Source organism: Hyperoodon ampullatus (assembly GCF_949752795.1).
Source record: "Hyperoodon ampullatus genome assembly, chromosome: 10".
Lineage (NCBI taxonomy): Eukaryota > Metazoa > Chordata > Mammalia > Artiodactyla > Ziphiidae > Hyperoodon > Hyperoodon ampullatus.
Window position 1 is genome coordinate 38034129 of NC_136923.1, and position 22147 is coordinate 38056275.

At 42.2% G+C, this 22147-nt stretch overlaps 1 protein-coding gene across 1 annotated transcript in view; it reads right to left on the reverse strand.

Annotated features, from left to right (window-relative positions):
- Positions 1-22147, reverse strand: part of DOCK3 (dedicator of cytokinesis 3) — a gene marked incomplete at both ends in the record, with an annotated part of 415489 nt that overhangs the window by 49926 nt on the left and 343416 nt on the right. The window contains 6 exons of the mRNA XM_079712090.1: positions 1298-1392; positions 6924-7022; positions 9035-9181; positions 11573-11700; positions 14666-14858; positions 17920-18090. Of these exons, the coding sequence (XP_079568216.1) occupies positions 1298-1392; positions 6924-7022; positions 9035-9181; positions 11573-11700; positions 14666-14858; positions 17920-18090 (833 nt within the window). The remainder of the gene's footprint in view (positions 1-1297; positions 1393-6923; positions 7023-9034; positions 9182-11572; positions 11701-14665; positions 14859-17919; positions 18091-22147) is intronic.

Here is a 22147-nt window from a genome sequence, read left to right on the forward strand (position 1 = left end):
CATTCTATTATTTTACTTGATAATAGGGTTGTATAGTTATTAAACCTCTACTTTTGTCATATACTATTATTTTCATGTATAAGTCATTTGATTTCAGCCTTTGATCTAGAATATCACTTTCAATTTTCACCTGGGCACATTTAAGGGGCAATGGGAGGCTGATTTGCTAGAACCGATGGCACAGGTCAAGGGAGGGAGAAAGTGAAGTGGGACAGGCAGGTAAGGGTTTGATTACAGAGGGTATTGGATGCCTGGCAAAGGAGCTTACATCCGAAGCCTTGGTGCAGAAGAGGGGCAAGGCAAAAACAGTGCATTAGAGAGACTAGTCACCAGCAAACAAATTTGAAAAGTAAAAGCTTTGAAAGAAGAGCCTGCTCCTGCAGAATGGGCTGGAGAGCCTGAGGTGCCCTGACTAGAGCTAAGAGAAACAAGAGGGGGTCAAATGGAAAATCCACTATTTAAGGAAATATCTGTGCAACTCTGTTTAAAACCCTTCTTCTGTTCTGTATAAAATGTTTGCAGTTTTGAAAAAAGAAAAAAGAGTGCTATAAAAGGTACAAAGTAGAAAGACCATGCTGACACCTTGGTAATATATCTAACATAAATAATTTCACCGCACTGCATAATGTCAACATAAAAGGCAGATCAGAGGGAGCGGGCAGTAGACCAGAGAGTGGAGGCCAAGTGGCCTTCTCCCACAAGCAAGCACCTTACTACCCACATTACTTGTCTGGTTTGCCAGTTAGAAGCACAGCGTAGAAATATGAATGGGGCAGACAATTTGGGGTCAGCCTTAGAGTGAATTCTGTGGCCAGCATTAGAAGTGGTCAGAGAGAGCCTCACAGCCAGGTCTCAGGTGGGTAATTAGCACTTGTTGTGGAAGGCAAGCAGTGTCTGGCAGACAACACAAATCAAATCAAGAGGAGGCCTTGGGATACTGCCTGAAACTACAAAGCAACAGAGGCCAATGAACAGGCCCTCCTCAAGGAGGAACCCTTCTCTGGGTATTATATTTCTCATTCTTAAAAGTTCCTTTTCTATCCTTACCATGACATCGTCTGCCAGGCACTTAGATTCCAGTTTTAAACTATCTTTGACTATTTCTTCTCCTTGAACTTTCGTAAATGGCCAAGTCCTGCTGATTGTGCCTCCAAACATTTTCACATGTGCCCTCTCCTCTCTGTCCCCATGGCTTCGACTTTGATTTCTGACTTGCTTTTTCTCTCACACATATACACACTCTCCTTAGTCTGGGAACAGTTCTGTGGATGCTGGTGCAGGGCCCTTCCACACTCACTTGCTTGTGAGAAGTCTCATCACCATCCAGTCCCGAGGAAAGACACTCATCTTCATCAGGTTCCGGAACACACAGAAAATCTTCAGCAGGAATTCCTGGTCCGAGAGGAAAATCTGATGTGAGACACCATACCTCTACCACTGCAGCATACATTTCCTCAACAGGGCTCTCCTGACCTCTAGACCATGAGAATGTATGGGACCAGTAGGTGAGACTCTGGTTCCCTTTGTGAGCTGCTTTTCTCTTAGAGGGCTGCATGAGGGTGAGGTCTGGGCACTCTCACAGGCCAGTCCCAAACTGGGTAGAAGAGATGCACTATACCCACTCAGCCCAGTGCCTAACGACCAAAGCACAGGGGGTCCAGCAGAAATGGTATCCACCAGAGTCCATCATTCTCAATCTTTGGGGCATGACCCCTGAGCACTTGACTGTAAGAACTTGCTTTCCTGGATGTTAAGAACACATTGACAAGAGAAGCACTTTAGCGATAGCAGAAGTGCTCCTCCATGAAAGCAATGAGAACAGTCACAAAGACTGGTTAATGAAAGGCTTGCAACAATAAGAAGTGTTATTTAAGAAAAATGGTTGAATCTCAGTAGGAAAAGTGAGCTTTATTGTGTTTTAACTTTCCCCATTCCCATCCCCCCTCTCTCCCTATCTTCAAGGTATCCTTGAAAACAAGCAGCTATAGAACCATGGTAGTAGTAAAAACCAGCACCCTAGCAGTCACTAGAAGGGACAAAATGGTTTTGGAGCTCCCGAAAAAGTGCCATCCCAAGAGAATTGTTACTGTTTGATCTGTTTGGCAGCAACCTGGGAAAGCCCCATTCAGAGGGCTTAATTGACCAGACTCAGAGTTCACTAAGTGAGAAAAGCCTTATCCCTAGTGCAGCTGTTGAAAAAATCAGCCATAATAATTTAACATCCCAGCTGCACGAAGCAATCATATCAATTGCGACAAACAAGAGAGTGGCCAAAACACTTAAAAGAAAAATCTGGGTAATGAGACATACACTTGGGGCTTTGAAAAGCTCTGACATATTCCTAGGAATCTAGAATGCCACATATGTGCACAGGGCTATACACATCCCCAGGAAAGACCTAAGAAGCCTAATCTGTCACCTCTGGCTGACTTTGGGGCTCTATGCAAGCAAGAAGTGAAGGCTAAGGCAGCAACGTAAACTGCTGAAGCACTGAAGGTGAGCCCCAACCCCACACAGAGACACTTAGTAAAGTGGAAGACTCATTGATTTAAGGTGTTTAAGAAAATCTGTCTAGTTATTAGCTTATCATTAAGCTAACTGAATGAAAACTTCAGGGGCTGCACACAACAAAAAATGCAGACATTAAATAATTAGTCCAGGAAAGTCACTAAACAAACAAATATCAACAACAAAAATGAAACAACAACAAACCCTAGGGATGTGGGCAGGGGGAAGGGAATCTGATTTCCAGACTTGCTACATTATTTAAATTGTCCAGTTTTCAACAAAGAAATTATAAGATGTGAAATGAAACAGGAAATTATGGAAACATATATAAGACAGATATAAAACGAATAGCAAAATGGCAGGTGTAAATCCTCTTACTGGTAATTACAACAAATGTAAATGGGTTAAGCATTCCAATCAAAAGGCAGAGGCAGGAAGAAGGGATTAAAAAATGAACATGATCCAATTGTATGTTATCTACAAGATACATAAATACTTTAGATTCAAAGACACAAATATATTGAATGTAAAAGGATAGACAAATATATACAATGAAAATAGTACCCAAAAGAAAACTGGTGTGGCTATGTTAACATCAAACAATATAGACTTTAACAAAAATTGTTAATAGAGATTAAAAAGAACATTTTACAGTAATAAAGGAGTCAGTTGGTATGGAAGACATAAACATAAGTGCACTTAAAAGAGAGCCTCAAAATACAGGAAGCAAAACCTAACAAAACTGAAAGGAAAAACAGACAATTCAACAATGACATTGGAGACTTTAATGTACAATTTTCAATAATGTATAGAACAACTAAATAGAAGATCATCAAGGAAAAAGAAATCTTGAATGGGACTTCCCTGGTGGTCCAGTGGTTAAGAATCTGCCTTCCAATGCAGGGGATGTGAGTTCAATCCCTGGTCAGGGAACTAAGATCTCACATGCCACGGGGCAACTAAGCCCGCGTGCTCTAGAGCCCGTGCACCACAACTAGAAAGTCCGCACGCCGCAACTACTGAGCCCGTGTGCTCTGGAGCCCACGTGCCACAACTAGAGAGCCCGTGTGCTGCAACTACTGAGCCCACACGCTCTAGAGCCTGTGCATCACAACTATAGACAAGTCCACATGCCGCAATGAAAGATCCTGCATGCTGCAACTAAGTCACAACTAAGACCCGATGTAGCCAAATAAATAAATAGTTAAAAAGAAATCTTGAACAATACTATATACTAACTAGACCTAACTGACATCTATACAACACTCCATCCAACAATAGCAGAATACACACATTCTTCTCAAATGCACACAGAAGGACATGTGCATTCTCTTCTTTAGGGCAGACAATGTTAGGCCATAAAGAAAGCCGCAGTAAATTTAAAAGAGCTGAAATCACACACAGCATGCTCTCCAACCATCATGAAAGGGAGCTAGAAATCAATAAGGAAAGATGGAATCAAGAAGGAAATTTAGGAAAAATTTTTAAAATGTGGAATTAAACAGTACACTCCCAAATAACCAATGCATCAAAGAGGAAACCACAAGGAAATTAGGAACAGCTTTTTGACATGAATAACAGGGAAAACATATCAAATCAAAACTTAAGGGATGAAATAACAAAACAAAACAAAACTTAAGGGATGAAGCTAAAGATTATAGCTGTAGTGCCTATATTAAAAAGAAGAAAGATCCCAAATCAATAACCTACATTATACCTTAAGAAACTAGAGGGGCTTCCCTGGTGGCGCAGTGGTTGAGAATCTGCCTGCTAATGCAGGGGACACAGGTTCAAGCCCTGGTCTGGGAGGATCCCACATGCCACGGAGCAACTAGGCCCGTGAGCCACAACTACTGAGCCTGCGCGTCTGGTGCCTGTGCTCCGCAGCAAGAGAGGCCACGATAGTGAGAGGACCATGGACTGCGATGAAGAGTGGCCCCCACTTGCCACAGCTAGAGAAAGCCCTCACACAGAAACAAAGACCCAACACAGCAAAAATAAATTAATTAATTAATAAACTCCTACCCCCAACATCTTCAAAAAAAAAAAAACAAAAACTTAAATTTGTAAAAAAAAAAAAAAAAGAAACTAGAAAAAGAAGAACAAACTAAAGTAAGCAGAAGGAAGGGAATAAGAAAAATTAGAGCAGAAATAAATGAAATAGAGAAGAGGAAAACAGAGGAGAAAATGAAACCAAAAGTTGGTTCTTGAAAAGATAACAAAATTGACAAACTTTTAGCTAGTCTGACCAAGAAAAAAAAGGAGAGAGAAGACTCAAATTACTAAAATTAAGGATAGGACTTCCCTGATGGCACAGTGGTTAAGAATCCACCTGCCAATACAGGGGACATGGGTTTGAGCCCTGGTCTGGGAAGATCCCACATGCCGCGGAGCAACTAAGCCTGTGCACCACAACTACTGAACCTGCACTCTAGAGCCCACAAAACACAACTACTGAGCCCACATGCTGCAATTACTGAAGCCCGCGTGCCTAGAGCCTGTGCTCTGCAACAAAGAGAAGCCACTGCAATGAGAAGCCTGCGCACCACAATGAAGAGTAGCCCCTGCTCACCACAACTAGAAAAAGCCCGCTTGCAGCAATGAAGACCCAATGCAGCCAATAAATTAATTAATTAAAAATAAATAAATAAATAAAAATAAAAATTAGGGATGAAAGAAGGGATATCATTACTAATGTTACAGAACTAGAAAGGTTTATAAGGGATTACTATGGACCAAATGCATGCCAACAAATTATATAATCTAGATGAAATAGACAAATTCTTAGAAAGATACAAACTACTAAAATTCATTTAAAGAAGAAACAGAAAATCTGAGTAGACCTATCATAAATGAAGAGATCAAATTAATAATTGAAAAGCTTCACACAAAGAAAAGCACAGGACCAGATGGCTTCACTGGTGAATTCTACCAAATGTTTAAGTTAGAATTAATACCAATACTTGTCTTTTTAATTATATCCACTTTGAAAGTGAAGCAGTATCTTATTGTGGTTTTGATCTGCATTTCCCTAATGACTAATGATGTTGAACATCTTTTCAACTGTGTACTGACTACTTACATATCTTCTTTGGGGACATGTCTATTAAAATCCTTTGCTCATTATTATTTTTTTTTTCGGTATGCGGGCCTCTCACTGTTGTGGCCTCTCCCATTGCGGAGCACAGGCTCCGGATGCGCAGGCGCAGTGGCCATGGCTCACGGGCCCAGCCGCTCCGCGGCATGTGGGATCTTCCCAGACCGGGGCACGAACCCATGTCCCCTGCATCGGCAGGCGGACTCTCAACCACTGCGCCACCAGGGAAGCCCTGCTCATTATTAAATTGAGTTATTTGCCTTTTTATTGTTGAGTTGTAAGAGTTCTTTATATAATAGAAACAAGTCCTTTATTAGATTCATGATTTGCCAATATTTTCTTTCATTCTGTGGGTTGTGTTTAACTTTCTTGATGGCGTCCTTTGAAATATACAAGTTTTTAATTTTGGTAAAGTCTAACTATTATTATCTATTTTATCTTTTGTTGTTCCTACTTTTGGTGTCAAATCTCAAAAACCACAGCTAAACCCAAGGATTTAAAGATATACTCCTATGTTTCCTTCTAAGAGTTTTACAGTTTAGCTTTTACAAATAGGTCTACGATCCCTTCTGAGTTAATTTTTTATATGGTGTGAAGTAGGGGTACAATTTCATTCTTCTGCATGTAGATATCAAGTTGTCCCAGCACAATTTGTTGAAAAGACTCTTCTTTCCTCATTGAAACTGTCTTGGCACCATTATTGAATATCAATTGACTGTAAATATAAAGGTTTATTTCTGGACTCTCAATCCAATTCCATTGATTTATCTAACTTTAGGCCAGTACCAATCTTGATTACTGCTATTTTGTTGTAAGTTTTGAAACTGGGAAGTGTGAATCCTCCAATTTTGTTTTCTTTTACAAGACCATTTGGCTATTCTGAGTTCCTCACATTTCCATATGAATTATGGATCAGATTATCACTCTCTGAAAAAAGACAGCTGGAACATTGATAGGTCTTGTGAAGCCTGTTTCATGAGCAATCTACAAATCAGCTGTTGAGTTCATAAGAAAGGGAAGAGTCCTGGTTTGCTGACAACCAGTGTGGCCCAGAGTAGCCTCTCATAGAGGCACATGGTCACAGGGCTGCTATCAGTCAGGGAAAACTTGCCAATGTTACTGGGGTCTGGATCTATGGGAATATTGCTGGCTTTCAGCTTCTGGAAGCCATGCAGTCAGATGTAAAGTGAGGCTGGTACATCTTATACCTTGGCAACACTGGCCACTTGCACTCACCCTCTGGCAGGGGGAAGACTCCTGGGCAGTCTTAGTTGCATGCTTCCTTTCCCGGGTGAAAGGTCAATGTTTTTCTGCCTACCTTGAGCTCATCTTTGCTCTGGAAGTTGTCCAGGAGGTGCTGGTAATGGGTGTCACACATCTGGCGGAGCAATGAGAGAAGGCAGGACACATACTCGCCCTGGGGACCAACCCAAAAAACACTTAGCAAAGGCAATGACAAGAGCTGTGTTCCCCCAATCCACAGAGGGCAAGGAGAGAAGGAAGGGTCTGAGATGGCCCCAATGATCATGAAAGGGAAGGTGACAACTCTGGCCCTGAAAATGAATTTTTTTTTCAGCTAAGGGGGGCCTGAGGGGTTGGGAGTTTTAATAAGACCTCTGCAGCATGGGGCTAATTGAAAAACCTTAATCTATAACAAAGAGGTACTGCCAAGTAAGACAGATATTCTAGCTTTTTTCCTAGGAAAGTTTTGGCTTCATAGTCCTTTGTCATTATATGTTGCCAGGGTACCATACAGAATCTGGAGGGGCTACTGGGAACAGGGTTCTCAGCCTGCTCTGGACAGAATCTGGACTCCCCTATCCTGCTGGGCTGGAGAAGCCCTTCTACAAGGATCTCCTTGGGGACCTCCCAGAGCTTACATGTGATTACTGGACCAGGCAGATGGAACACAGTAGATCAACATAACTCTCTGGAAAGCAGAAGAGTCAAAACTGACCTTTATGAGAAGATGAGCTAATGGCTTTAAGTAAAAATTTAAAGATAAAAAAATGAGTCTTTAAAATTTCTTCAAGTTCCAACTGGGGTACATGGATGAAAACCCCACCTTAAGGACTCCAAAGACTCATCTCATGGAAATTTTTGGCACAGGGCAGCTGAGCATGGCTTCCTCTTACAAGGTTGCCTCCTTAGGAGGGATGGAGGAAAAATTACTTCATTTGGGCAGTTTTCAAATGTTTTTAAACTCATGGGAATTTGACAACAGTTTTTTAGTCTCTCAGATCCTTTTTAGACTCATGAAATTATTATACATACATGTATTTAAAATATATACAGGTACATGAACCTCAGCTTTATCTGAAAAAATGGACATAAGCCATAATGTATAGATTTGTTGTGAGGATCAGATGCATTAATGTACATAAAGCACTTAAGTAAACAGTCCACTACATAAACCTGTGCTCAGTAAATTGTTGCTACCGTCTTCATTAAATCCATATAAAATAGATCACTTCTTTAGTATTGCTAATGAGTTAATATTTGTAGAGTACATAAAGCAGCATCTGGCCCACAGCCAGCACTGTGTCATTGCTGGTTAGAAGGATGGGCTGCCAGGACATGCCAGGGTGCATATGTTTTTACTTACAGTGAGGGTGTCCTGAATAGGGGTTCCTAAGAGAGCAGATATTCCTTCTAAGCCCAATGCTCCAGAACTCATGTCTGCTCTTTGCTCTCCCTAACATGCTGGAGCTTGGCTTGCTCCCATAGAAGGTTTTCTACAAAGGGATCATTGTAGTCTTCCACCTGCCAACCAGAAGATTCCAAGCAATTTGTTTATCATGTTCCAACATCAGGGCTAAGAAGTCCACTCTGTATAGGGGTGGGAGTTCTGGGGGGGTGTCTCTTTGCCACACCTGAGAAGCTTTCCCAGTCTGTTTCTCTTCTAATTCTATCATAGGATATCATTGTTCAGTAATGCCAGTCCAATTCTACCTCATCACATTTTTCCTGATGCTAGACATTTAGATACAAACACTATGGACAAAAGCGACTAATTTGTAGGTACAAGCAAATTGTGAGAAAATAACTGTCATGCACGTCATTTACAAGAGCCTGCTCCTAAAAGGAATAGTCTATATTTTTCACCTTCAACCTCTTACTATGTCTCTGCTTTATTCCACATTATAGAAAATGACTTGGCTCAAATGCAAAGGCCAATGGAGGTGGTGTGCAGGAAAACAGGACAGGGAGCATCACTGGATCTGCCCCTAAGTAGACTCCTGTGAGTACGAACCTAGAGCTTTCAGAGTGGAGATGGAGTCCGACTCGAGAAGGAAAAAGGGCAGCATGCTGACAACCAGGCAGGAAGGGAAGCTGAGATGAAGGTGGTGTGATGGTGAGATGAGGTTTGGTGTGGAGGAACCCCAGGTTAGAAAAGAAAGCAAGAAAACCTGAATGTTAGTTACTAACAGTGATCTCCGCTGTGCACTGCGGGCACCGCTGCCCTCTTACCGCCTCCTGAGCGTGCGATTTGCTCATGATGGTGAGCAGAGTCTGTAAGAGCACGTCCAAGAGGCTCTCCACCATCATTTCTACCTCCTCCATGACATCTGCCTCCTGGAGTGAGCAGCGAGAGAGCGCACCGTTAGTGCCAGACCTGCTGACGTGCAGCTGGCAGTACTTACAAGTCAGCCACATCAGGAGTGGTCTTCTGACTTAATTCTCAACACTGAGCTCCTGGCCTCACTGGTATGCAGTGTCAAGGAACCTGGAACAATGGCTCTGAAAGGAGGTGAGGCACACCTGCCCGCTGTTGCACTGGTTTGGTGGCTGGGGCCTTACCCTGACGCAGCACCACCCTGACACCCACAGTTCTGAACCTCAGACAAATACATTAATTTCAATATACAGGGCAGAAGTGAAGGTTCTAAGTTAAATGTTTTCTTTGATTTTCCTACGAAAGTCAGGAGGAAGCACAGCACTGCTGACTAACATTTTGAGAAAATGGTAAAGAATTCACATCAGGGGGTGTGATGGCAGCATCTTTACTATTGCTAATGCACACAGAAGTATCTCAGTCTTTCTGAGAACCATTTTCTCCTTGAGTGACCTCACTTTTTGCCAGGCCTGACTGCTGCCCAGATATGCCACTTCTAGCTCCTTGGCATTCTTGCTCACGCTCCCTGGTCCACCAGAAGGACTCTGGTCTCAGTGCGTCTTTTTCAGGCAGCCTCACAAAAACAACAGAGCACGCCTCCTCACTAAGGGCTGCTTCCCAGTCACCAGGTTCTGAATTTAGGCAGAGTCTGTGCTATCTTTTTATAGACCTCTCACATGCAATCTTAAACCCTATAACTTGATTTTCATTATCTCACAAAGAAATTCCCATTGCCTCTTCTCCAGTCTCTTTATATTATTACTGGTCCAAATGTCCATCTATCCATCAACCCACCATTCAGTAAGTATTTATCATGTGCCAGTCACTGTTTGAGAACTGAGTATACAGAAGTGAACAGGAAAGGTAATATCTCTGCTTTCATGGAGCTTAAATTTCACCCACCCTCCATCCATTCAATATAGTTACAATGAGCCCCATTCCACGTGAAAAATTTGAGCAGCTCTTGGGACCAAAGTCTTCTTTCTCATTTGCTGAACTGATCATAACACTCTTAAAACCTGTGATGGCTCTTTGAGTAGTTGTAAGCAACTAATTGCACTTGACTCTCTAGCCCCACAAACACAACCAGATCATCTTCAGGTTTTTACCTGTTCCCATTCCTCTGCCATTCCTCCCCTACCCTTTCTTTTCCCCTTCAGTTTCTCTCTTTCCTTTAGCAGTAAGCCTCCCATCCCAAGTCTGACCCTGGGTTACCAGTATACCTTATGTGCCTGATGTTGCTTCTCTGAGGCCTGATGGGAAAGAGAGCTGCTAGGCGTTGCCTGGAGCCAAGATCAAACAAAAGGGCCACTACAACCATCACAGTCACTCTGCCAAGCTGGGCCCCCACCACCAGATGGTACTTTAAGTCTGGATACCAGAGCCCCCTATTGAGTCCTTGTATCCTATTCAAACCAAGCACACTCTTTTCTTTTCAGCACCTCTCCTGCTCTATCTTCCTGGATAACCTAACCTCGTATGTTCCTATCACTTGGCTACTGGCATTCATTTTAAATGCACTTGAAATTTTATTCTCCAAAAACCTTATCTCAACTTAATAAGATGGCATAATTAAAACTCATTCTTATTTTAAATTTCTTTATATTTTCCTATAGTTTCCAAATTTTCTAAAAGAAATATGCATTTCTTCCATTATCATAAATATATAAAATAAATATAATTAAAATAAATTCCTACCCTTATTCATGCCTGATACGTTTTCCCTCCTTTCCTACCTCCCTTCCCTCCTACCACAGATCTCTTCTAAAAAATAAAAATAAAGAAGAAAGAAAATAGGCAAAAGCACTACTAGTTGAAACCTGACCCCTAAAGTACAAATCTACCATCCCATGAGGCTCAGAACTCTTGTGGACAACATTTATTTCTCGTACACCCTGCTCTCATCTGGCATGGTATAGGAATGCCATATGGGTGGAATCAAGCTGCCAGGAAGCTGCCAGAAAAGTCTGAATGAGCAAGCTGCCTCTCAGCCTGGGCCTGCCTCCCTGTGCTTGTGCGTGAGTATCCTTAGAACACTCCCAGGAATACAGAAGTAATACCTTTTGACAGTAGAGCATGCACAGGATTGGGCTTTTTGGTACTACAGATAACTATGTTTCTGGGTGTTTTCATGGCAGTACAATTTTTTAACATAGCAAGACTGTTGTGTTGAGAAGCCTGCTGGGCACACACAGGGAGGCCTCCATTCACTTGGGCACCCCCATCACTGATGAAAGCTTCTCTGACTGGGAAGTGTACAGAGTGATCTTTGTTGGTCTGCCTCTGGCTAAAGTAACACAAGAAAGGGACAGAGCTTTGGGTGGGGAGTGGAGTGGGTCTAGGGCCACTACCAGAGAGCTGGTCTTGACGATGGAGAAGATGCTGCCAAGAATCCCTGAGCAGATTAGTAGCTCTTTCTGCTGCCTCAGGTGAAGGTGAATGTGATGGAGAACCACAGGAAGCAGGATGCGGCGGGATTCTGAGAGAGAAAACACAAAGGTGAAGAAGCCCTTCAGAGGAGAACCAGCTACCTTTGGAAGCAAGTGGCAATGTGGGATGCAACTGGTCTCAAAGTAGGTGGGGCTGAGACTAGAGCCAAGCTGGAAATCACCCCCTTCCCTTATGTGGGCCTAACAGCCCACTTCCTGGACATTTTAAGACATTGCACAGCATTATCCTTCTACCTCTCTTTCCTTCTTTCTCATTTCAGGCCTAAATATCTAGGGCATGTTATTCAGGATAATGTTAGGAGACTGCTTCCAAATGAAATCTCTTTACTGACTAGACTCCAAGTTAAAAGCACAGATTACAGTGAAAACCCCATTTAAATGACACAGTTCTATGAACTACACTGATTTTTTTTTTTAATAAATAAATTTATTTATTTTTGGCTGTGTTGGGTCTTCGTTGCTGCATGCGGGCTTTCTCTAGTTGCAACGAGCAGGGGCAACTCTCCATTGTGGTGCGCGGGCTTCTCATTGTGGTGGCTTCTCTTGTTGCAGAGCATGAGCTCTAGGCTCACAGGCTTCAGTAGCTGTGGCACGTGGGCTCAGTAGTTGTGGCTCGCCGGCTCTAGAGCGCAGGCTCAGTAGTTGTGGCGCATGGGCTTAGTTGCTCCGCAGCATGTGGGGTCTTCCCGGACCAGGGCTCGAACCCGTGTCCCCTGCATTGGCGGGCGGATTCTTAACCACTGCATCACCAGGGAAGCCCTGAACCACACTGATTGAACTTGCAGACTTGGTATGGATTATAAATGGTCCCTCTTCACAATGCCCTGGATGGCGGCCTGGCACTTGCACCCCCGTTAGTTACGCACTTTGCGTCAGCCATCAGGCCTGCCTCCTTTTCCCCTCAGGCTTGTGGGATGCTACATGTATCCACAGCAATGAAAGGAATAGAAGCAGGACTTTTATCTTGTCATAAGCCTGCAATAATCAGCTAAACCTCATTGTCAATCCTACTGCATACATTAAAATGTTTTTCTTTTCTTTTCTCTTCAATGCTACCTGAATAATATTTTCATCAGGGGGTGACTATATTTAGAACTCCGAATTCAAGAAGGCTAAATCCTAAATCAAGCTCTTTTATTAATTCACTCTAAGATTTTAGGCAGGTTGACTCCTCCTGTGGGCTTAATTTCCCCCATCTATGACTTCACAGGTGTGGTGAGAAGGTGAAATACAAGTGTGAACATGTTTCTGGTATCTTGCACTCCAATGTGGTCAATGACTGTGTGATAAAAGTACCATGATACCCGGCCAGCATGATTCAGTCAGACTACCAGTAACACAAACAAGACAAGGCATTTGGGATTTATTATTCATATTTGACCATAATTAAGTATTTCAGATGAAATTCAGAATGAAAATCTTTTTCAGCAAAAGGCAAACTACATGACATACAAGAGATTTTGGGGACTGCCTTGTCAAATACTTAGAATATGTTCAAATAAAATGGAATGACAGCTATTCTATGTTTAAAAGGATGCTTGGATAAAAGAGAAGTTCACACTGTATTTTGTAGACCAAAATACCAACAGAGCAAGATTTGTAACAACCAACAGCTGCCTGCAGACAAAATAGTAGTTTGTTATTGGAACCTGCTGATAAGAAACCAAAGTGATATGCTCTGAGAATATGTGTTGGTTAATGACACCACTGGTAAAAGTCTTCCTGCTTCAGGGAAGATGCTTCAACTCAGGCATTCAATGAAAGTGAGATGCAAGTGAAAATTTGGTAGTGGCTTATTATCTCAATATCCAATTACATAGTTCCAGCCAGATAAGAACGATTTTTCTTAAGTGATTATGGGAAGCAGCAAGTACATGCAAAAGTATTAGAAATAACGTATGTCAATGAGGGCAGTCTGCTGTCCGCCTTCCCATATATTCAGAAAGCATCTGCTTTAAGCAGTGCTCAAAGCTTGAGTGTATGCAGTGGCTTCAGTGAAAGTATGTCCAAACCACTGATTTTATCTTCAGTCCAGGAACTGATGAAGAGAAAAGTGTTTACCATAAAAAGTTACAGGTGGAGAAAATCTGAATTTCTTGGTGGCAGTTTTACCATCAGCAATACTTTACACAGGTAGAGTTAAGTTAAAGAGAGTATTTATTTAGTACTGCAAATGTGTGTAGCTCTGGGCTGAGAAATTATTGTTCTTATACTTTAAAAGTCAAACTTAAAAAATTTTACTACCAAAAAGTTCGAATCATAAAAATTCTAATAATTGCTTTACTAGCATTTCAGATTTTCAGATTTCCTGTGTCCTAGAAATTTATTCCACAATAGTGATATTCTGCTCAAGGGATCAGGCTCACATTGATCTTAACATCTGACTATTGAGTACTTGATCACATTCAATGTGGTTTCAGGTATGAATCCGGGGGTTCCATCTGAAGACAGTCTGGCCTGCTGACGGTATTTGTTAGGCTGTCCTGACCTCTTTTGGAGTGTGGAGGGCTCCCTCTCCATCACTTTGTCTAATCTTTAGAAGCTCCTTCAGAGAGAGGAAAAGGAATCTATCTGACTGGTGAGGACAGGCACCAAGAAAGTATAGTGGGTCCTCAGGGCCCCCCTTTCAGGGTCTCTTTTATTTCCTTGACTTATCCTATCCCCTTGGGCTAGACCTTTCTCTCTTGTTCCCCCTCCTTTCCTTCTGCTTTTTCATCCTGCTGGGGCTATGGCAGGCCCCATTCTTGGCAGCTGGCTAGACTTGTGGGCCTGGAGGCAGGCCACCCCATGTGGGTCCCTAGGAATAAATTGTGAGTAAGGCAGTAGGCTTAGGTTCTGGCTGCATTCTCTAACAGAGTTTACCAAAAACTCTGCATTTGAAGGGCCACTGGCGTCTTGCATGATGGCTGATGAAACTGATCCTTTGCTTCCCACTTGGCCAACACCCTGATAAGGAAGAAAGGTGGGTGTGACTCTCACCCCAACTTGATTTACCTGAGAAAGAAAATAGGCGGCTATCCACAGTTCTGGCAATGGACTGCAGCTTGACCACATCCATTGACTGCCCAATGTGCACAGTGCTGGGCATGCTCCCCAGAGTCCCTCTCACAAACTCTGCTACCTCCTGCACAGTGAACATTTGCAGCAGCTCATCAAAGATAGTTGGGAAGGAATTGAGAAGCGCAGCCTGCAGAAGCAAGTGAAGGTCTGGTTAGCTCAGAGTTAGGTATGCATCTATCTTGCATGCTTAGACAATGATACATGGTGGTGAGAGGTTGAGAAGTCATTGCAGCACCCCTGCCTCGAATGGGCTCCTCCCTGGCCTTGGACTCCACCCATCCCTGCAGCACTCTTAGGGCATGGAGCAGGAAGAACCAAAAAGGAAACCAAAACAAGAGAATTTACTGGGGCCCAGGCCGCTTGAAGCTTTCAGAACTTGCCAAGGCATTTGCTGGCAAGAGAAGGGAATATATACAGAAATTAACTCTAGGGCTTAATATCCATAGCTGTTTTTGCTCATAAAATGGATTTAAATTTTTTGTCTGTCTCTATGATCAAGCTCTTGACTTTCCAGTTTCAGTCCCAAATTCAAGCCAGGAAGCTCTCAAAGAACATAGGCAAAGATAACTGAGCACCATCAAGCAGCACTAGGTGAACTCCATTCACAGTCCTGCAGCCAGCAATCCAGCTCTGAAAACTGGACCATTTCCCCAGAATAGTGTCATTTAGTTGAAACCATGAAATCTAAAGACTTTGTAAATTATTTCCTTCTCGTGTGATGCCTGACAGTTTCAAGTGTAAATCCAAAAGGATGGAGAATGTGTGGATTTAGTCAGCCATGAACTCTTGAGGACTGCTGATAATGTTGGCATAGAGTTCAGAGACCTAGATGGCCTGGACAAGTGGAGTATGTGTGTGTTTGGAGAATTCTCTCCTAGGATCTTAGCTCTGGCAGACCCAGTAACCTCTTGAGAACTGATTCTCAATATTCTCTTGAGAATCTGAGCCTTTGGGAGGCAGAATAGTTTAGGAGAAAGAGAATGGGTTTTGGAATTGGACAGACATGAGTTTAAATCCCAGTGTTACCACTTATCTGCCACATAACCTTGGGTGAGTTACTACCTAATCCTCACTTTTCTCATCTGTAAAATGGGGATGATGCTATTACTTATCTCCTCGTATTGGTATGAGGAAAAAGTTTAGGTGCATAAAATTAATTTCCAGTAGACTGCCTGGCACACAACAGCCTTCAATAAATGCTGGCTCTTGTTCATTTCTCTTGTCTAAATGGAAGCACCATGAAGGAGGCTCTTCGTACTTCTCAGTCCTCTTACACTATTAAGCCAAGCTTTACAAAGGGAAATGGAGCGTCACCTTGAGACGACGTGAGAGTGCGCTCTTCCTAAGTGACAGGTTGGGGGGCAGGGTGGGGAGCTGTTTTTCCTGATTGCTTCAACAGGCAGTAAGACACTGGCCTAGAGTGAGTGAAAATTTATGACCTGGGGAAATGGGTCTGTCATACTGCAGTCTATGTTCAGGCCAGGACCAAGGACTGAACTTTCATGAATTCTATCTGCAGATTTATAACTCCCTGGGATATCAAGGAGATCACTTTGCAGTAATTAGAACCAGCACAAAAACTATCATCATAAGCAACTAGATACAAAAGACAAAGGGGGAAAAGCAGGTATTTCTTCTTTTTTCCTTTCCTTTTGGCTGCACTGTGTGGCTTGCAGGATCTTAGTTCCCCAACCAGGGATTGAACCTGGGGCCACGGCAGTGAAAGTGCCGAGTCCTAACCACTGGCCTGCTAGGAAATTCCCAGAAAAGCAGGTATTTCATAATCAACAACAAACAGTAGCTGATTTGCTCTCTTAAATGGTGAAATTTCCTATACTTATGGCATCGGAACAGAAGGACACTTGCACCATAACATCTCCTAGTGGCCAGAATCAAAGATATAAAGTGTGACTGAATAGCATACTTGCTGAAAGTTCTGAAACTGTGAAACATGAGCCTGGCACCAAAGAAGCAGGTCTGATTCTGACTCAGGTCTAAGATAAAACTACATCTAAGCCATTTATCCTGATGTGATAGGAACATGCCATTGAGTACAGGGCATTGCTGAGTTCTCAGAAAGTGTATCTGGTTTGCTCTGCTAGCTCCCCATATCTTCACAGGCTGAGGGAGGAGTAGGTGTCCTGGGCCCTGGTTGGCAGGAACAGATAGGCTGGGGGAGAGGAAGGAAGGAGAAAGATGACTGGCTTGGGGTGTTCAGGAGGGGAGACCATGGAAGGAGCCTTTCTTATAGAGATACCTGGTGACCTTGATGTATTCCACTCTTTTATAGAGGCTATCCCCCAGTTGCTCACCTGTTCTCTGGGCCAAGGGGCTTATGGGCAACTGGCATCAAGGGGCAACATGGAAGCAAGTGGAAAACAAAAAAAGCAGACTATTCTAATCTTAAATGAGATATTTAAACATATATTTGCGCTGACAGACCTGGCAGTGACTGAATGAATGAACATGAGAAAGGCTGTCTGGCCTTTGCTCATAGGTTTTGATGTAATAATTGGCTTCAAAAAAATCAAAGAAGTGAAATTCATTAGATAAAATTCTGACATTTATTTATAAGCAAAAATGACCCCTTTGTGACTGGGGTAATTAACAATATCCGTGATCCCTTCTAGGGTAAGGTTGCATGTAAAAGGTAACTGATTAGCTGGCCAGACATTTTTAATATAAGGAAGCAACTTGCTTCCCACACTGGTATTTCTAATAGAATCTAATCCTATTTCTTAGCCAAAGTTTTCTAGTTATTTCTGCTGTTTTTCAACCTATTTCATTCTTAACTGCTAGGATGGACCAATACTAACCTGAGGTTTTTAAAATTAATACAGTGGCTAGGAAATGAAATTCTCTATACATTCTGAATATCCTCTATAAATAAGATGTTCATGAACAACTAATAGCATGGTAACTAAATAAATTTGGTCTAAAGAGGGCAAAGTTGTGCTTCTTCTCCACCATTAAGCCACTGGGCTGTCTTATATTTGGAAGCTGGGACATAGCTGGCTTTGAAGTAAACGCAGCATTTTATTCTACTAGGTATTTCCTTATAACTCATCCCTTACCCAAAACATAGGAGCTTGGCAGGGCTTCTTTAACTCTGGAAGCCAGAGGACAAAGAAACCACCTGCTAAGACAGACAAGAATCCAGCAGCAAAGCTTTCCTGTAGCTCACAGACCTGAGTGAAAAGGAGTGTTTCTGAGTTTCTGCTGTCCAAACTGAGCACAAACCGGATGGACTGGAAAAGTTCTTGGATGCTGGACCGGAATTGCTCCTCTTCCATCCCACAGGTGGCACGTGAGTAGAGGATCCTTGACTGCACGATAAACTTGAAAAGGTACTCCAAGGCCTGGAGGTGTAGGATAAAAATGGATAGAGAGGTGTTAAAGATGTCCGGAAACTAACATATGAGGGAATGAATGGTGGAGTACCAGAAAATTATACACCAAAATTGGGAGGTGGACAATTCCAGCTATGGAGACAAGCAGTTTAATTTTTAAAAATTTTTTATTGGAGTAAAGTTATTTACAATGTTGTGTTAGTTTCTGCTGTACAGCAAAGTGAATCAGTTATACATATATATATATCCGCTCTGTTTTAGATTCTTTTCCTGTATAGGTCATTACAGAGTATTCAGTAGAATTCCCTGTGCTATATAGCAGGTTATTATTAATCTACTTTATATTTAGTAGTGAAGCACTTTAATTTTTTAAACCTTTTCTCAAAACTCCAATGTTCACTGAGCAGCAACTGTCTATGTACTGAGAGAATCATCAAATTATTTCATGCGGTTATGGAAGTGTATAACCACAGACTGTTATGGAAGCAGTTGAATTCAAGACCATATAGGACCAAAAGAAAATTAAATTTCTCTCATTTTTCTCAGGTCTGGAAATAAAAGGTTACAAAGGCAATGATATAAGAACCTCTCTTAAATTTATTCCAAGAAGGAAGAGTCCTTTAAAGAGTCTTCTGCATCTTCAAGAAACAGCTGGCCCCTGACATGGTGCCAGCCTTCTCACCAGGGGTCAAGCCTGAAGAACTTGCCCCTAGTTGCACAGGAGCTGGTGGACCTAATCCACCCATTTTCCATCCTCTTCCAGACCAGGACACCTGCCATCAATAGTTCATGAACAATACAGAAGACAAAGCTCCCATAACATGTTTTGGGAGCAGAATCTGATTCTGAGGAGTCCCTGCAGCTTGGCCCATGCTTACGAGCTGAATAATTCTCTTTTAAGAGAATTCAAGATCCAAGACTATACTTTCTAATCAAAGAAAGGCTAACGATTTCCCAGACACTGGAAAGGCAGAGACATTGAAAACTGAGGAGAAACTTATCCAAGGATGAAATATGGAACTCAGTTACTTGAACTATATAACAGGAAACAATTCCCAAGCTATACTTTCATGATCTATTCATCTGTCAGGTTTAGCAAAGCAAAACTTTTGTGTGTGTGTGTGTGTGTGTGTTTATGTGTCCCACACTGAACTCAGTTGGCACTGGAAAATGGCTAGTTCAGAAAAATGTGTGTTCCAAGGCCTGCACCAGAGGATTCTGTACAATAAGTTATAGTGCTTGGCCTCATCTCCATAAATGCTACAGCCTCTGTTAATGCATGGTCTACAAATAACCTGGAAATTTAATGCTTGGTCTGTAAAGAACCTGGAAAGTCTCTGCTAAATTTAAAAAGGAAAGTGATTTTTTTTTTTTTCAGTTTGAAACAACTACCACAAGAGATGTACTGAGTGGCTTAAAACATCCACTAGTTTCAGAGTGAGAGGCAGAACCAGACAGCAAAGTCGCTTGCACTTCCTGGGTATGAGAGATCAGTTCCCCCACTAAGTCCTAAAATATAAAACACTTTGCAGAAGAGTACAAGGCTGTTGTCGAAGACAGCCTGTAAAAACCTGGATGAGGGCAAGGAAAACAAGCACACTTCCAGTCATCCATCATTACCTGACTTCCCCTTTCCCTACTCCTGTTGATTTTTATCATCAGCACCAGCTCATGGCCAGGACCAGGTGAAGTTGGCCACCTGTGACAGATGCAACTGGGTAAAGAGAGGAGAGCAGAAGAGTGGGATAAAAAGTGAGGGTGGATCCTATGGAAGTTGTTTGAAGTTTACAGGTGTTCCCAACCCTGTGTGGAGACAATGGAACACTTAACTACAGCTGAAGCAGCTTCTCTGTCTTTTTCTACTTAAGTTAATAAAACTGAAAGGAAAAGAGATCCTAAAAGTTATTACCACCTTTCTGTCACTAAGGAGATCATTGTGTTTCTCTTTCCTGGCTCCCTGGTAAGAACCTGATGCAGCTCAGCAGTGAAAAGTATGCTGCCTTTTTGGAATGCCCTGCCAAAAGCCATCCTCAGACCCACCAAGGATACCCCCTCGTAAGTCATTCACACAGGAATAATGTAACCAAGTAAGAAAATAAAAGACTCTTTATTTTCATCTTCTTTAGTGGCATAACTTTGGAAGGTCATGACTCTGAAAGGGAAAGGAAGAGATGATGTATAAGTAGCAAGATGTATTGAATCAAGAGCAATAAAGAAGAGGAGGTTTCCTGGTCCACAGATTATGATACCAGAATAAGAAATGCCAGGTCAGAAGCACATGCATTCTATGAATAAGGATGAAATTAGGATCAGATAGAGACTTACACATTTGGTCAAGAGGACTTGTAAACTGAAATTTGATGAAGTGGAAATGGCCTGATAAAACCATTGGGCTAGATGCATTAGTAACAGATGCCACTCAAATACATTTGAAATGGTAAGAACAAGTATTAAAGTACCCCCAGAAAAGTGCTCCCGCACAATGGAACTCTTCCTTTTCCCCACCCAAACCTGATATCCTCCAGGAATTTTGTACCTCCATAGGTGACCCTGCCATCAACCCAGCTCATCTAGCCAGACCCCTGGAACCAGCCTCAGGTCTTCCTTTCTGCCACCTCTCACATCCAACCTAACATTTGAAAGCTTCTGCTTTGGTCACATCAGCCACTTTATGGTTGCTTGAAAACTCTAGCTCTTTCCCATCCAGGCTTTTAAACATGCTGTTTCCTCAGTCTGAAATGTGTGTCCCCCAGTTCTTAACACTGATTTCAGCTCAGGTCACCTCGTCAGAGAAGCCTTCCCTAAACTCTTGATCTGAAGTAAACCCTCCTCTCCAGCCATTCCATCCCAAGATCCTGTTTATTTCCCTCATAGCATCATCAATTTTCTTTTCTCACTTACTTTGTGTATTTATCTGTTTGACATGTTTATTATCTGCCTTTCCCCCACTTGAATGGAAGTGCTGTGAAGGCCTAGCCTTTCTACTTGGGCTCCTGCTGAATCCCCAGTGGTTATCACAGTGTCTGACATATGGCAGGTATCAAGCAATACTGACTGAATGAAAGGTTGAATGAATGACTCTTAGGGGAAAACTTCTGAGATAGCATCTCCAGTAACCTTAAGCAATTAATTTATGAACTCACATAGAATCTTTTGCATTTAACTCAACTTGTATCCCCTCAAATACTATGCAGGGCACTTCACAGGCGCTGGAGTTCAGAGAAGAACAGAACCTGGTGCTTGCCCTCACATTACACTCATAACCCTGCTCTACACTTGTGTTTGAGCCTGATTCCCCTTAGGACACAGGGGATGTGTTCTTCAAGGGGAGAGGTCAGTCTTACTCTTTGCATCTGAGCACCCATGACATGCTGATTGCTCAGCTGACATGTACTGCATGAAGAAAGACAGAAGTGAGACTTGTGGCCTTAGATTTTTAAAGAATGTGCAGAGAAGAGGCAGGGAAAATATGGATTTATGATTTGATTTTGCCTCTTTAATCTGATGATGCTTGGGGGAACATCTGTTTTACCTGTTACCACGTGGACAAGAATAACAAAATCACAGGCCCAGAAGTACTTAGAGCAGATGATGGGATATTAAAAGAGGACAGAGAGAAAGCAGAACTACTTTGCTGCCATTCTTCTTTTATTACTAACTACAAAGGATGGGAAAGACATGGTTAAAAAGCAACTAAAAAAAGAGAGTAACTCAAGAACAAGAAAAGACAGGGACAAAAAAGAAAGCAAGCAAGCAAGCATCAACTTGCTTTAAATGAGTTCTCAGAGGATACGACAGTTTTCTTCAAATAGCTATATAGAGAACTGTTGAGCAAAAGAGGGATCAACATTCTCATAGGCTGTTCTCTACAGTAGAAGCAGTAGCCATGAAAAGAAGTTACCAGAAAGTATAGTTAACTAACAATGAGGACAGTCCCCTGTAAAGTGGAGCTGTCCAGCAATGCAAAGGGCTGCCTGGTCACGGTTTTTAGATTATCTTCTTCTCAACATATCTGCATACAGTGCATTCACTCAGCTCTTTTTACTTAAAACAGTTATAAAAAACA